A 15,394-nucleotide genomic window follows, 5' to 3' on the forward strand; every position below is an offset into this window, starting at 1 on the left:
TGGCAGCTTCCAAGCTCTCAAGTTGGTGCTGTCCATTCAAAACAGAATGCTAATGAGGAGATTGTAGGGCACTGACAGTCCTGGTGACCCTGGAGGAATGTCCCAGGGAGTGCATTAATCTTTAACTCCAGAACAGATTCAGATATTGACTTGCCAGGAGAACTCTCCAGTGCAACTTAAAAGCCCCCTCCCTCTGTGTGAGTCTAAAGTTGTAACTGTTGATGTTGGACAGAAATCAGGTACCTAGATCATGTCTCCTCCATCACAGTGTTTGTCCACTGTTGCAAAAAGACAAGTGTGATATGTTTTCTGTGGATAAAACATTGGCTTGACTAAAAAGGAGACTACAAAATTATAATACATCTGAAAAAGGCATTATTTTTCCTCTTACACTTTGTTTTCTAGTCCCATTGAGAAAATTCAAAATAGGCTTCACAAAATTGCAAGTAATTTCTTTTTTTTTTAACTTTTTTTTGTTTACAGTTGTAGGTGCAGAGCCTGGGGGCAGTGCTTTAAATGAGATCAGTTACACAAGATATGCAAGGGGAGGGTTGGGACCTGTGAGATGGACAAGTAGCCCAGACTGAGTAGAAGTGACAGGTTTGTGCAGGTCACAGCCTGGCCTCTCTGCCCTTGTGGTGCCCACTGCTGTCCAAGTCCATGTTTAAGTCAGGAGGCAGAAGCAGCTTTCGTAACAGATAATTCACTTCTGAGTCAGCTGGATGTCTCAGCCATCATACAGCAGTTCAGGTCAACGTACAGAGTTTCATATCCAGCATTGTGCCTTTCTCCTTTTTTTTTTTATTTTGTGGTGCCTTGTATTCTCATTTTTATAAGCAGATACCAATGTGTATGTGTTGCTTTTTCTCCTCCATCTGTACAAGCTTATTTCCAGAGCTTTTGTTTTGGAGGGTGAAATTCAGAATGTGTCTGGAATACAAAGTGATGTTGTCACCACAGTGGTTGTGTTGAAGGTAAAGGCTGTGGGATCACACTATCACCCCTGAGCAAATACAATTTTTATTGGTCAGACATTGCAATTCTATAGGTTGGAAAAGTCCTTTGAGTTCAACCTTTAACTCAGCACTGCCAAACCCACCACTAAATGATGTCCCTAATGCTTTTAAATCCCTCCAAGGATGTGACTCCACCCCTTCACTGGGCAGCCTGTGCCAGTGCTTGACAGCCCCTTTGATGAAGAAATTTTTCCTAATATCCAGTCTAAAGCTCTCCTGGCACAATGTGAGGCTGTTTCCTCTTGTCTTGTTACTTGGGAGAAAAGCCTGACCCTCACCTGGCTGCAGCTTCTCTCAGGGAATTGCAAAGAAGGAAGAGGTTCCCCCTGAGCCTGCTCTTCTCGAGGCTGAGCACCCCCAGCTCCCTCAGCTGCTCCAGAATCTGAGACAGCACTGGCCAAGCATGAACTTTAACCCAGGAGTTGGCATTGGCAGTCTGGCATTGGATCAGGTCCCCTCTCCCACAGCCAGGGCGCTCTCTGTTGCTGGGCAGCTGAGCAGAAATGCAGCTGTAAAACCATGACTGATCCAGGTGAAAGGTGTGCTCCTAAATCTGTGTGTAGCTGAGTGTTGAGTCACAGTGCCAAGGTCTCCTGTCCTTCCTGGTGTCCCAGTGTGGGCTGGACCTGCAATGTAGCTCAGCAGTCAGCTCCTTTGAAGGAAGGTATGTCCTGGCATATTTGAGACTGAACAACCAAGGACTGTGTGTTGATGCATTCAGGTTCCTGTCTGTGTGTAAACTTCTCCCCAGCTTCTGTTCTTGGGATGTTTGGAGCTGGGGACACTATTTTTCATCCCTACTTCCTTTGACAGTATTTTTCATCCCTACTTCCTTTGACAGTATTTTTCATCCCTACTTCCTGTGACAGTATTTTTCATCCCTACTTCCTTTGACTCTACCTGGAGTGCAACGTGGCAGTGGCAAACCAAAAAGCTATTTGCAAGCAGAATTGCCACCTGCTGTTTCTCCTAAAGGGAAATACCAAGTCTCCTGCCCCATGAAGAAAAACTGTGTGGGAATAGGAAAGGATGGTATGTGCTGGCAGTAAGCATGAATGAGTTGTCCTTTCTCCTTTGTTGGAAAAAACATTCTGAGAGAGGATGACACCAGTAGCTGGAACGTGTGTGGAAGTGATTTTATCTGCTGGTGGGTATTTATGATGTTACAAGCAAACCTAAATTTCCAATTAGTGAACTTAAACTCTGCTTTGGTTATGCAGAGAGAGACCAGGGATTTATGCCTCTATGGAGTATCTGCAGTATTCAGTTTGTTTATACACACATCACCCAGGGCTGGTTGTCCCTGTATCATTCTCAGCAACTCCTGTATTATTTGCCACTGAACTTGAGAAGTGTTGCTTATTTACCTGCCACAATATGTGGCATTTGTGGCTAGTCCAGATTATCAAAGTGAATTGTTCTGGTTTTGAGCTCTTGTCAGCAGGGAGTTGTTGGAGAGGAAGATGGGCACAATATCTTGTATTTCTTCAATGGATTTGAGAGATTAAACCCAGAGAGTTACAGTGGGAGTTTAGCCCACCCCTGCCCAGGGATGTTTGCACCTCGCTGCCAAATTGTTTGCTAAAGTGGGGATCCAGTTTTCTGTCACAGACATCGCTCTCAACCTCTGCTGTTAGTTCAAACAAACAAAACCCAAACCACAAAGATTTTGTTTCAAATGACAAGTTTGTAATAAAAAATGAGGCAAGTGGATGAAAGCAGAAAGCTCCCAAGGCTTAATGAGTTAATGCTCAGTGGAAATGTCTGTCCTCTCCCAGTCTGCCCAGTTCCAGGTGTGAGCCCTGATGGCTCCCTTATTTCATTGGAGGTGAGATGACTCAGCTGAGAAGGGGAATGTGATCCTGTTGGTGCTTGTTCCCTATGCAGAAAATCAGAGTTTGTGTACCCTTCCTGCTGTGTGTGGTTTGAGAGCATCATCAGCCCTGCTAAAGTATCAGGTGTTCTCCAGATTGCAGCTGCTGCTTTTTGATCAGTGAATTTGCTGTGGAGCTCAGGCACTGATTCAGTGCTGAGCACTGAGAGAGCATCTGAATAGCAAAGGAAATAAATGAGGGCCAGGGCTATTCTGTCACTTCTTTTTGCAGTCAAAGCCATAAGGAACATAACTGACCCCAGGCTGGGTGTGTCATCCCTCTTCCCCAGGGTAAAATGTGTGTGTAGTGATGAGTGTCTTTGGTTTGCCTTATCTAACATGTGTAATAGTGAATTTATTTTTAAAAAAAGCAGCACAGAACACGTCTTGCATTTGAGGAGTGAGCTCAGCTTGGTGTACAGGCACATAGGATTCCTCAGAGCATCTCTGGGAAACTGCTGTTTCTCATTCTTGGGGCTCTTACTGAGGCACATGGCTAGAACATAAACCCAGCCATGTTAATACTGAATTTCATAGAGGTAAATTTAGCAACTAAGCTTGTGAGGACCTATTTTAAAAGTGCTTCTGCAACAGAATTCCCTCAGTGCTGAGGGAGGGGGCTGTCCCTTGGTTGATGATCGCATTGCTCTGGGTGTGACAGAGGACAGGAGGGATGACTGAACTGTTGTGTTCATCAACAGCCATTACAGCTTACTCTGGTTGGACTTCTTGTGGATTTTGAGTCTTTTGTGACATGACAGATCTGTGAAGTGTTTATTGTTGATGCTGGCGTTCTGCCTGCTCCTTGGCTTGCTTTTCCTTGCAACTGAGACAGGTGGGTCTGGCACATGAAGCTGAAAATAGTGCTGCCTTTAAAAGCCAAGAGACCTGAAAATAGGTTAAATATAGACCCTCTGTAGAGGAAGTTTTATGCTTTGCTTTGGGAAGAATTTGTAGCATTATATTCTTGAGGAAGGATAACAAAATGGGAATGCTGCTAATTTACAGTTTCTGTGATTTACCAGCACTGACTAACCCAAAGATATTGCTGCTGCTGCTGGGTAACATCGAATCATCTTGATGATCCAGGCTCTTCAGAGGCTGCAGCATAGGGAACAGTATGGCTCAGTGATGTGTTGAAACATAATGCATCAATTTAAGGCCTAATGCATTTTGAAATGAAACTATCATCATAACTTGGAGCTGTGCAGCGAGAATATTTCACTTACAATACCCAAACTGCTGCTCATGCTTGACTACTTACTGGAATGTGAATATTGCAGCCCGATTCTGAATTTTAAAAGGCTGCCTATACAGTACTTACTTCAACAAATAATTTTAGAAAGCTGTATAAAAATTCATGTCTATCTATATACCACAGTGGGATGTGGGAGGCAGTGAAAACACTTCTGCAATCTGGAAATGTGCTGTGGGCTTCAGGTTTCCCACTCTGGTGTGGTTCTGACTCCAGAAGTTGGGTCTAAAAGCCTGGCTGGGTCTCTTCCTCTCCTACTGAAACACGCAGTCAAGAAGATGATAAATGCTCAGGTCCTTTGGTTTGATTCCAGATCCTGTTCTTGGATTATAGATTTGTCTAATTTAGTAAAGCAGGCTGTAAGCCAGGGAGTGGGTTAGGGTGGAATGCTGACAAAGCCCAGTGGAGTTCAGGCTGGGGATGAACAAGGAAAAGGCAGAAATGCAGCAGCAGTGGCACAGTTGGTTCTGGAAGTGACATGTGAGAGAGGCTCTGTCCCCCATGGGGCTTTCATGTGGCACTTCCCAGAGCACGGGGTGTAATTAGTGTGTTTGCAGGGCTCAGAGTGATGTATCAATGCAAATAGCTTCTGGACCACTGAAATGCAGATGAGGCTTCTCCCTGTTCAGCAGAGGGAGGTTTTAGCTGAGTGACTGGGAGGCTGAGCAAGCCTGCAATTGGAGTTCAGTCTTGTGGCCTCCTGCTGGACGTCATCTCTCATGCAGCATTCCAATGTATTCAATGGCAGCTGCATTTTGTAGTTTGAAGCTTGTTGAAAACATTTAATGAAATAACCTGCAAGTAGTCTTGAGGTCACTGAAACACCTGGATGAAGGGCCACTTTTGGAAGGACATCACTTGGTTAATCACTGGAGACTGATCAAGTGATCCATTCCCTTTCCAGGAGCACTCCTGGTGCCCACAGGTCTGTGTGAGCTGCTGTTGGGTATGTAGGGATGGTCCAACCACATCCTTTGCTGCCAGAACGAGCTCTTTGCCAGCAAGTGCTTTAGCAGGAGCTGGAATAAGCAGTGCTTTGACTTTATCTGTGGTCTTATTGATGTTTTTTTACCTGCGTGTACCTGAGAGCTTTTAAGTGCAGCAGCAGACATTTCTTTTCCTTTTTTTTTTCAAGACAAGTGCTTGCTGCAGTGATTTGTCACCTATTCCCCTGCCAGCCAAGACTTCTTACTGTACAGGACTTTGCCTTATGTGTCCCAGGCTTTCCACAGTTATTTGGGAGTGTCTAGGGTGAAAAGTGTGCAGGATGAGAGACAGAACTGTGGTGTGATGTGCAGCTTCATGTGTCTTCTGTCTTCTCTACTACATAGACTGGATGTGGGTAGGAAATGCGTGGTGCAGGCAGGGGAAGAGGAGAGGGAGACTTGAGGGGATGAATGAGTCAATGTGTGCACCCTTTTTGATGTGTCTGCTGACTTAGAGCACAGTCATGGATGGATCTGCTGGTTGCTGATGTCAGATCTGTCAATTGGATTTTGCAACTGTGCCAAGGGGATTAACTCCGTGTGTGGAAGTGCCTCAGCATCCTCCACTGCAATCCTCCTCAGTCTGGAGGGTTGGGTACTGTGCATTTGTATTTGTCATGTTATTTCTGTCATCTGGGGTCATCACTAAAGCAAATCTCTCTCTCTTTCTCTCTCTCCTTAGCTGAAGCTTGAAGATCGCTCAGTGGTCCCTCGAGATGTGGTCAGACACATGAGCTCCAGTGTAAGTGCTGCTTTTTCTTTGCCCCTTTTTGATTGCTGCATGGATTTCTAAGACTTGCCAAATTGCCTGAATGGAGCTGGGCAGTAATGCTTTGAGCACTTTCTATTTTTAGTGTGTTGGACAGACTTAGCTGCATCCAGTCAAAATGGAATTCTGCTAAGGCTCTCTACAGCTGCATATCTGCAGAGGTCTCCTGAGCAAGCAATCCTGGTCATGGTCAGGGAAGGAGACAGCAAGGCTGTCTACCCTGCCATTCCTAAAGTTTTACATTAATCCATTCTGAGATGTGAGGACTGTGGACCTGCTCTCCCAGACCCAACAGCAAGGTTGGATTGGGGACAGATCCCAGTTCCACTGCTTGCCTTTGCCTCTCTGTGTGCTCTGGGGGAGAGTTTGGAGGGAGTATTTTCAGACACACCTCTCAGTCTGTAGTAAACAGCATCTTTTCCAGCTTCTCCCAGAAATGCAGGAAACCAAACACTGCTGAAGCATCCAACACAGCTAGGCTGACAGAAAGCAAGCTAATTCTTAAACAGCAGCTGCTAATTGTTCCCTTTGCTCTTTCTGGATGTTGTTCTATGTCCCAGCCATTCTGTTCTAGTTGTGTCTGTCACAGATGTGTGGATTTGGGTTCTGTGTAAGGAATACCGGGGAGATGGTTTAGTATCAACAATCAGATGGGATCTGCTCTCTTCAGGAGCTCAGAAAGCTTGGCAGTTTTTTGCTGTGGCTCAGAGCTAACCTCTAACCCTGAGCCATATGGCCCTGCCATGTGCTTGCCTCTGTCTTGCCTTGACTTGCTTCCAGCAATGTGGCTACCAAGGCTGTGATGAAGGAAGCAGCTGGCCACTAACTGCTGCAGTTGCACCACATGGTGTGCAGCCTGGTGCAGGGATAGAGAAGACTATTCTCTGACCTGCCTGGCTTGTTTGAGTTTGTTATTTTAAAATAAAGCCTTTTTTTGTCAGTTAATAAAAGTAAACCCACTCCCTTTTTCACAGAGTATTATTACAAAGAAAAAAAAAAAAAAGGAATGAAAAGCTTGAATGATAATTTGAAAATTGTTGAAGCAAAGTATTTCCTTAAGAGATGTAATGGTTGTTTGAAATGGAAATTTGAAGTCAACATATTTTTCTAAAAATGCAATTTTATGGAAAAGTTCTCATCCGAAACAATGAACAGGTAGAAGCTGGAATTATTGGCTGTTCAGTGTTGTACCTGGCACAGCTGGAGCCATCAGTATATTCTTCTCACTCAGGGGGATGCTTTGAGTCCTATCTCTCAACTGTTTGTTATCCAGTGCTTCTTAAAGTCATTTTAAGCTTTCAGGACAGCAGGTTGTTCTCCTCTTGGCAAACATGGATGTGCTGCTTTTGTTTGCAATTTCCATTCTCATTTGAGCAGAAATTGGCTCCCCTGGCTTGCTGCACATATGTACCCAGCAGTTGTCTTGCACATTCATTTTTGTTGGTGTGCATTTTTGAGTAATGGTAAATAATTTGCTTGACCCTTGTGCCCAGTAACTTCATTTTTTTAATTGATGGAATGGTGAGGTTATAACTCAATTTCTCTCTTTATTAGAAAGCATAACAAATCTGAGATATTTCCTCACCCTTAAATGTTTTTAAATTAAACAATATTTGGTAAATTAAACAATAAACCCCCTTTATCTCGAAGAAAACCTTCACTTGCTAACAGATATATTCCAAAAATTATAGGAGTGTTTAAAATAGAAAACCTGCAAGTGTCAGCGTGCCAAATTCAGGATGTGGGATGGTTGCCCTGTGCCAGTTGGCCTGGCAAATGGAGAATGTGGAACTTATTCTGTATTCAACACACTCTCTTAAAGCTTGTTTTTAACCTTGAGCGGGAAGGACTCGAAATCCTCTGTTCCTCAAGAGAGGAGAGCTGACTCAAATCCATGTGCTTCTCATTGAGCACCGAGTGTGGGAAAAGACTGCTTCAGGGGGAAATGCATAAAATGAGATCATTTTCACTGAATGCAGTTGGGCCTGAAAGTCTAATCCAGCTGGATGAGAAGCAGGAAAAGTGGAAAGATAATTTTTCCAGGTGATATGCTAATTTGGGGAAAAGGTAAGAAATAGGTCTGTAATCTGTCAGACACCTGGATTTTGTTGCTTCAGAGGATGCTGGGCTGTGCTGGCCCTTTTAAACAAAGGAATAAGGGTGGTGTAAAGATCCTCTTATTAGAAAAGAGAGTGCTGAGGGAAAGTGTAGAAGGGTGGGAGGTAGGAGATACAGGATTGAAGGCTGTGTTTCCAGAGCTGCTGCACTCTTGGATGGGAGTTTGCTGGTCTGCCTTAAAGCCTTGTCTCTGGGGAGGGAATCCATTCCCTGCCTAAATATACAGTGTCTCCAATGTGGTGTATGATGTCAGGGTACCAGAAGAAGCAGGAACAAGGTGTAGGGAGTGCACTCAATTGTGGAGTGAGTGGGGCTTGAACCCATCAGCTCTCCTCATTCAGTTCAGTCACCTCCCTTTTCCAGTTCTGCTGTTGGAATTGATGGAAATGAATTTTTGTCACAGAACTGTGAAATGTCAGCTTGTTTCATTTGGCCCCTCCTTTAATGGGATCAGCTAATGAAAGGATGGGTGTGTTTGGGCTGTGCCCAGCTGAGGACCTGCCCTGGAAGATGAGACAAATTGGCAACGTCTCTTTCTGGGACTGCACTGCTGAGCACTGCTATAAACTCAGAGTGATTCAGCAGAACCCCTCAGCCTGCAAATCTGTGTTCTCTGTCGCAGGCTGATGTTTCACTGAACCTTCCTTTATTAGGAGTTTACTTACTTCCCTACATTTCATGTAAGGGAGATAAGTAAACTCATAATAAAGGAAGGTTCAGTAGCAGGTGAGGGAGGAGAACTGTGATTCGACAGTGCTGTAGGTCCTGGGGCTGGTCACAACATTGATCTCTGCTTTCTTAACCACAGACAGGGCTCTGCACTTGCTCAAGCATTTTATAACTGAAAGGAGAAGCCAGCTGAGCTAAACCTGTTGCTTTTGGCAGTGACTAACAGCACCCAACTGTGTCAGGTGGGAGGCACCTTTAGGGTGGTGCAGGTACCTGCTCTGTGGGGAAGCTCACTTAGAGAATAAACTGGGGGTGCTGAAGCACATCAGTCACTCCAGTCCTGGTTTTATTGCTTGCTATACTTTCACCATCCATTAAAAGGGTTTTAGAGCAGGAACAATATGATCCACAGAAATCACAGGTGTTGGATTGTATCATGTCTCAGAGCTGCAGTCATGTTGGCTGCTGATAAAGAAAACATGAATTCTGAAATGCACAGTGTAGGGCAGGGAATTTGTTTCTGGAGGGGTTTTTGGTTCTGACTAACAAACAGTTTAAAACACAGGGCTTGAACTGCAAAGCATAGCCAGAGGATGATGTGGGTGTTGTTGTTTTAGCTTACTCTGGAGAAAAAGCAGGGCGGGTGGCTGTGCTGTAGCCTGCAGAAGCTGTGGCTTTGTTGAGCAGGTGCCACTTCTGAGCAGGCCTCACTCATCCCACGGCTCAAATCATGCTGGCAGCAGCTGTTGTGAAGCCAGTGTAGTTCTGGCCAACCCTTTTCAGGTGAGAGTGGTGGTACAGCTCTGCTGGGCTCTTTCCTGGCAGCCTGTGCAGGCAACAAGCGTAGCTGCAGTCTGTTGTGATGGAGCTGAAGCTGGGAAAGGCTCCCTTTGCTTCCCAGCCCTTCTGGATAGGAATGGGAGTGATATGTGGAGCAGCTGGAGGGAATGAGCCTCTGCTGCTTTGGGGTCTGCCAGCCCGGCTCTGCCAGCCCTCCTGGCTGTGCTGGCACAGCTCTGCCTGGGGCAGGTTCCACTCTCATGATCCCACTGCCTTGGGAGCCTCAGGGCTGCAGGGCACTGGTACAGTGTGAGGAGAGAACTAGCAGCACGCAGGTGGGAAGCAAGGCAGCCAAAAGGGCTGAGCAGTCTGTCCAGGAATCACCCTGGACTGTCTTTGCTCTCACTGCCAGTCCTCAAGATGAAACTGAGTGAGTTGAGCACCAGCAAACTCATGAACTCCCTTGACTAAATATTGCCCGTGGTTGAAAGAACAACTGAGCAAAGAGTTCTTGCAGGGTATAAGCCCTTCGAGTGTTGTGCTCAAGTGTTGCTGGAGCAGAGACCTTGATGTTTGAGATAAGGACAGCTCATACCAGGGCATTTATCATGCTGGCCCTCAGTCAGCTTTTGATAATGGACTTGTGGTCTTTAATAAATAAGAATATCGATTGTCCCAGCTGTCAGGAGACCAGGGCAGCTGCTGCCTTTGACAGTGTTTGGGTTAGCAGCCCTTCTTTGCAGGCCTCCACCATATGTGTGAGCAACGTGCACATTGTGTGCTCCCTGCCAGGCTGCCCCCAGAAGGCTCCTAACAGAATGGCTTCTTTTCTTGGGGACAAAAAAGATTAAAACTTTGTTAGAAAGTGAGGGAGATAATGACAGACCATCTTATAATTAGACCAACTCTAAATAATCTGGCTGCAAACCTTGAAATTTGACCACAGGTGCCAGATTTTTTTCCAGTATGACCAAAATAAAGACCATTTATAGCATCCTGCAAAATTATGTGAATTAAAGTCGAAACAGCTTTAAAGAATTTCTCTTTTGTTGCTGATCTACCCCTGTCTTTGCTGATCTAATCCTGCTGACTCAGGGCAGTATGTGCACAGTGGTCCTTTGGAGCTGGGAGCCAGGCAGATTTTAAAGCAAGTAAATACTAATCACTTGATATAGTATGGTCTCATTTGACCTGGTGCAAGGGTCTCTACTTTAGCAGCCATTTCAGATCCGAACTGGGAATAAAACACTACAGGTCTGTAATAGTGATCTCACCTTCTGAGCTCTCACAGTGTTGTGTGAAATGCCCCTGCAGAGCAAGGACCTGAAGGGTAAGGGGGGGTTTAGTATCAAAGTTTATTTGTCTCAGAACTTAGGACACGAAACACATACATTTGTATGTAGGACCTTCCCTAGGTAACAAACCTTTTTTCCCTTTTGTGTTTTCAGGACAGTCAGTGTGGAACCGTAATTGACGTCAACATTGAGTGCGCTGTGAAGCTGGTGGGAACCAACTGCATCCTTTACCCTGTCAACAGCAAAGACCTGCAGCATATCTGGGTAAGAACACAGCCAAAATACACATGAGAGCCAGGCCTGGTGGTTTGGAGTGATGCTGCTGTATTTAAAGTCTCTCTTGAAGGCAAAGCATTCATGTTGTGCAAGATGCATCTGCAGTTTGGTTTTATTTTAAACCTGCTGCAAGCTCCCTGGCAGAAGATGATGCAGCATCTCCTTGTCTCCCCATCTGTTCTGTGTTTCTCATCACATTGCTGAGACCAAATTGTCTTGAAGGGCTAGACTGACATTAAATTTTGTGAGATTTCCACTGAGTGTGGAAAGCTGGTGTGGCAACCTGACCAGGACAGCCCGTGGTCCAGAGCTGCTGAGCTGCAACACCACTGCTGTTTAAACAGGCTATAAAAATGCAGAGATGAGTCAAGCGTGTTTCTGTTGAGCTGGAGCAGTCTCAAACATATCTGTTTCTCTCTTTGAGTGGATAGGTGATTTCCAGAGACCAGGTGGGGTAGGATTTCATCGTTCTTTTTCCTTTGAGATAAAGATAATTTGGGAGTGAAGAGCAGGAATGTCATAACTCATCCCAAGTCACAGCCTGCAGGAAGACAGGAGGATATGAGCTCCTCTGGGATGAAAAATTAATCTTAGTGATAAGAATTGGCTCCAGCTACAACAGTTATTTATACAGTTTTGTTTCCTGTTTTCATCACAGCCTTTCATGTATGGTGACTACATAGCCTATGACTGCTGGCTCGGCAAGGTCTATGACTTGAAGAACCAGGTCATCCTCAAGCTCTCCAATGGAGCCAGGTACTTCTCTTCTTCCTATGCAGGGCTATCCCCCCTGGCTTTCACAATCCTGATCTGTTTTATGAGAACAAGAAACAGTTTGGGCTTCATTTACATAGTGATAAGTTATCTGCTTGCATAATCTTCATATGTAGAGCAAGAGAATACATCTTTCTCTGAAAACATTGAGTTTCATTGACAGCCCTCTGGAAAAGCTGTAGTCTGAAAGGTGACAATTGTTTTCAATCCCAGCAGATCAATGCTCCAGAACTAAAGCACATTGGTCTTTCAACTGTGCTTCTCCTCTGCAAAAATAGCTGTTTAAGATGGATGGTTGTTCCAGACTATTTCTCAATAGGAGAGCATAACTTCACCAAGCTGCAGGGAGAATTCTTACCTTAAAAAAGGGTCTGTGAAATGGTAGAAATTTGTAGGCTAGTGGTGTTTATCAAAGATAAAAAAGCAACCCAATATAGAACACTGAGATTTCTTTTACACTGGAATTTTTATAAATGAAAACAATCCAAAGTCTAGAGAAAGATTTAACCAAAGATATTGAAAGAAATATATAGTGAAATTTCTGCAAAGCCAGCAGAAGGATCTGAATTCTGTTCCTCTTGCATGTGAGACAGTGGCTTGTGTGCTAACCCTTACGAATTCACTACATTCACTCTTTCATTGAGGCCTGCCTTATCCTACAAACTCTTGGTGCAAGGGAAGGAGCCAGTGGAGGGCCAAGAGGCGTATGGGCCTGGCAGCTGGGGAATAACCCATCTGTCTTGTAAATTGAGTGTTGACATTGATGTTTAAAACACAACAATCAAATCCTCGATCCTGCAGCCAGCTCTGAGCCTGTCTAAGAGAAGTGAGTAATGTGGGAGCTGTAGCAGATGATTGGTGGATGCATCTGAGAGTTTGACTGTGTTACTGTGCAGTTAACCCAGGCTGGAAGGTTCTTAGGTGTACGTTAAACTAGGAGTGAAAAATAGCCACACATCTCTATCTGTAATGCCTGCAGTTAGTGGTGCAGTTTAGAACTTTGCTTGAAATATTGTACCAGCTCCTGCACAGCTGGAGCTGTGAGCTGCTGTTTGCAAAACCTCTTCCTAATGAATCATTTGAAATGCCACCAGAAGTTACTCTGGAAATGAAGCTGTTACTGAAGGAAATATGCCCAAATTGCCTTTAAGTCTCAGCATGGCATAACAAAGGGACCTTTGCAGCAGACAGATCTTGTCCAGCACCCAGCCTGTTACTTAGCATGGTTTTTTACATGTTGAATGGGACCTTTAGGTACCTTTAATGCTTTTACATTTTGTCTATAAGCAGTTTTTCTCTGGACCATAAAAGCTCAGTGATACACTGCTGGATGCATGGCCAGACGTGCTCAGGCAGTGCCAGTTCCTTGGGTGCTGTTTGCTTTTGGGATGGATGGCTCTGAAATGTGACCATGTGTCTCCTGTCTGCTTTCCAGGTGTTCCATGAGCACAGAAGATGGAGCCAAGCTGTATGACGTTTGTCCCCACGTCAGCGACTCGGTGAGCTGCTGGCTCTCCTGAGAGTCCTTTTAATCAACTTTGTCTTGGAAAATTTTCGTGTAGGAAGGAGGGAGAAGGCAAAAATCGTAGGCATTTGTTAATCCTAAGAATGTATCACTTACAGTAACAGTTTAAAGGTTATGTTAGTAAGCAGCAGGGTTTGATGAAGGTAGTACAATTAATACATCCAGCTGGTTTCTTTGTAAACAACTTGTGTAACATGCTGTCAGATGGCTGGTGTCAAGGCACTGCTCCTTCTATCTGCACATGCTTCTAAAGGCTCTCACTCCATTTACTGCTTTAAAAAACTGTTCCTCTTCTGGAAAAAGGTATTTTGTTTAACAGGTGTTCTGCTAGAAGCAGGTTTTCAGGTCATGTAAAATAATGTCTCTTGTTACTGCAGTCCATAGCGTTTTTTGAACAGAGACCTGCTACCATACTGGCATTTTCCAAATCACATGGCAGGGAAGGTTTTGCAGGCTTTTGGGTAAAACAGTTTGCTGTGTGATGGGATCTAACCTCTCTCACCTTCAAAGGCTGATGACAGCTTGCTTGTTCTTCCAAAGCGCCTTGCTGCACCCCTGGCAGCAGTGTTGGGAGATGACAGAGAATGACGTGTGATTCTTAGGAACTAGCAAAGCACTGAGCTTTTATCCTTCGCAGCTTTCAAAGCAAAGGTCCCTTTGATCTAAAACTGCACTTCTGCTAAAACTTGATGCCAGCTTGTTGAAGAGTAAATGGAATATCAGTTCAATAGGATGTGCTGCTGTGGTTTTCTGGTTCTGTACAGAAAAGGAGTGGTCTGTCGCTCGATATTCTCCAATACCTCAATCTCTGTTACTTTGGGTTGTGCAGTGTGTTTTCTGCTCATTAAATCGATGTTGTAGCAACATTCAGCTTCTGGTTATCCAGTTTTGAGATGGCTTGTTTTGAGTCAGGCTGCCTTTAAAGTGTGCAGTCCTCTGGGGAGACTCAGCCAGAACTGAATCACAGGCTTTCTCCAGTGTTACTCTTGATCCCGTGCTCAGAATTGCTGTGTGTTAGATGCTTACTTGACTTAGATCCTGTCACACTGCTCTTATCCCTTCTGACAAATTACAAGACTTGATGCAGTTTTCTGCTCAGTATTTTATCTACCCTAAAATGCTCTGTCCGCCCCCACACTCTGAATCTCAGTATCAGTGGGAAGGAGCTCTAGGAAAGCAATTGTTGTATTTACTGTCCTGGTTTTGTTTTCAAAGAACTGTCATGCTAACTAACTAATCCACCTGAGACAGGAATAATACTTACACACTTAATTTTACAAGCAGAGGAGTGAATGCACACATCCTCTGCCTCTGAAAGATGTAGATACTTGAATCAGAGCATGGAAAAGAGAGAGTTCTTGCCCAGCTGACCTTGGCTACCTTGTTACTGAGAACCTCTGTGTGGAAATATGCATCTTTTGTTTCTTGCAAGCACCTTTGCTTCTGCACCAAGTCCTGGTCCTGTTTGGGTGTGTGACAGAGCAGGTTGCTATAGGAACTGTTGGGCTGCCTTCAGGAGAGGATGGGCAGACTTACCTGTATAGCTGATTTTACTGATCACAAAAGATTGAAAGGAAATGCTGGAATATTGGATCTTAAGAGTCCTTTATGCTGTTTTTCTCCCTTCCATTTCTCCCACAGGGTCTCTTCTTTGATGATTCATATGGCTTTTATCCTGGACAAGTCCTCATTGGGCCATCTAAAGTGTTCTCCAGTGTGCAGTGGCTCTCGGGTGTGAAGCCTGTTCTGAGCACAAAGAGCAAGTTCAGGGTGGTGGTGGAAGAGGTAAGGACTGACACCCTAACACATGGCCACCTTCTGCCTTGCATGGTCCCTGGCTGCCTGCTTGGAGCAGAGTCAGTTTGCCATGGTAACCTCCCAAGAGCAAATGTGCTGTGGCTGTGGTGTTCTGAGGTGACAGATTTCTCCTTGGGGACTGGCAGGAGCTTTGAGCATCCTAGCAAGGGTCCCTGCTGGCACCCTGTAAAGTGATCATGTGTCAGCACACTCAGAGGGCAGTAGTGCTGATCATTAGGGCAGCAGGAGCACATCTTCTAT

The 15,394-nt window shown here is 44.8% G+C and overlaps 1 protein-coding gene across 1 annotated transcript in view; it reads left to right on the forward strand.

Annotated features, from left to right (window-relative positions):
- Positions 1-15,394, forward strand: part of UBE2O (ubiquitin conjugating enzyme E2 O) — a 62,079-nt gene that overhangs the window by 27,281 nt on the left and 19,404 nt on the right. Inside the window, exons 2-6 of the mRNA XM_063408972.1 lie at positions 5,813-5,872; positions 10,915-11,025; positions 11,696-11,793; positions 13,247-13,310; positions 14,978-15,121. Coding sequence (XP_063265042.1) covers positions 5,813-5,872; positions 10,915-11,025; positions 11,696-11,793; positions 13,247-13,310; positions 14,978-15,121 — 477 coding nt within the window. The remainder of the gene's footprint in view (positions 1-5,812; positions 5,873-10,914; positions 11,026-11,695; positions 11,794-13,246; positions 13,311-14,977; positions 15,122-15,394) is intronic.

Source organism: Prinia subflava, chromosome 12 (assembly GCF_021018805.1).
Source record: "Prinia subflava isolate CZ2003 ecotype Zambia chromosome 12, Cam_Psub_1.2, whole genome shotgun sequence".
In the NCBI taxonomy this organism is placed as follows: domain Eukaryota; kingdom Metazoa; phylum Chordata; class Aves; order Passeriformes; family Cisticolidae; genus Prinia; species Prinia subflava.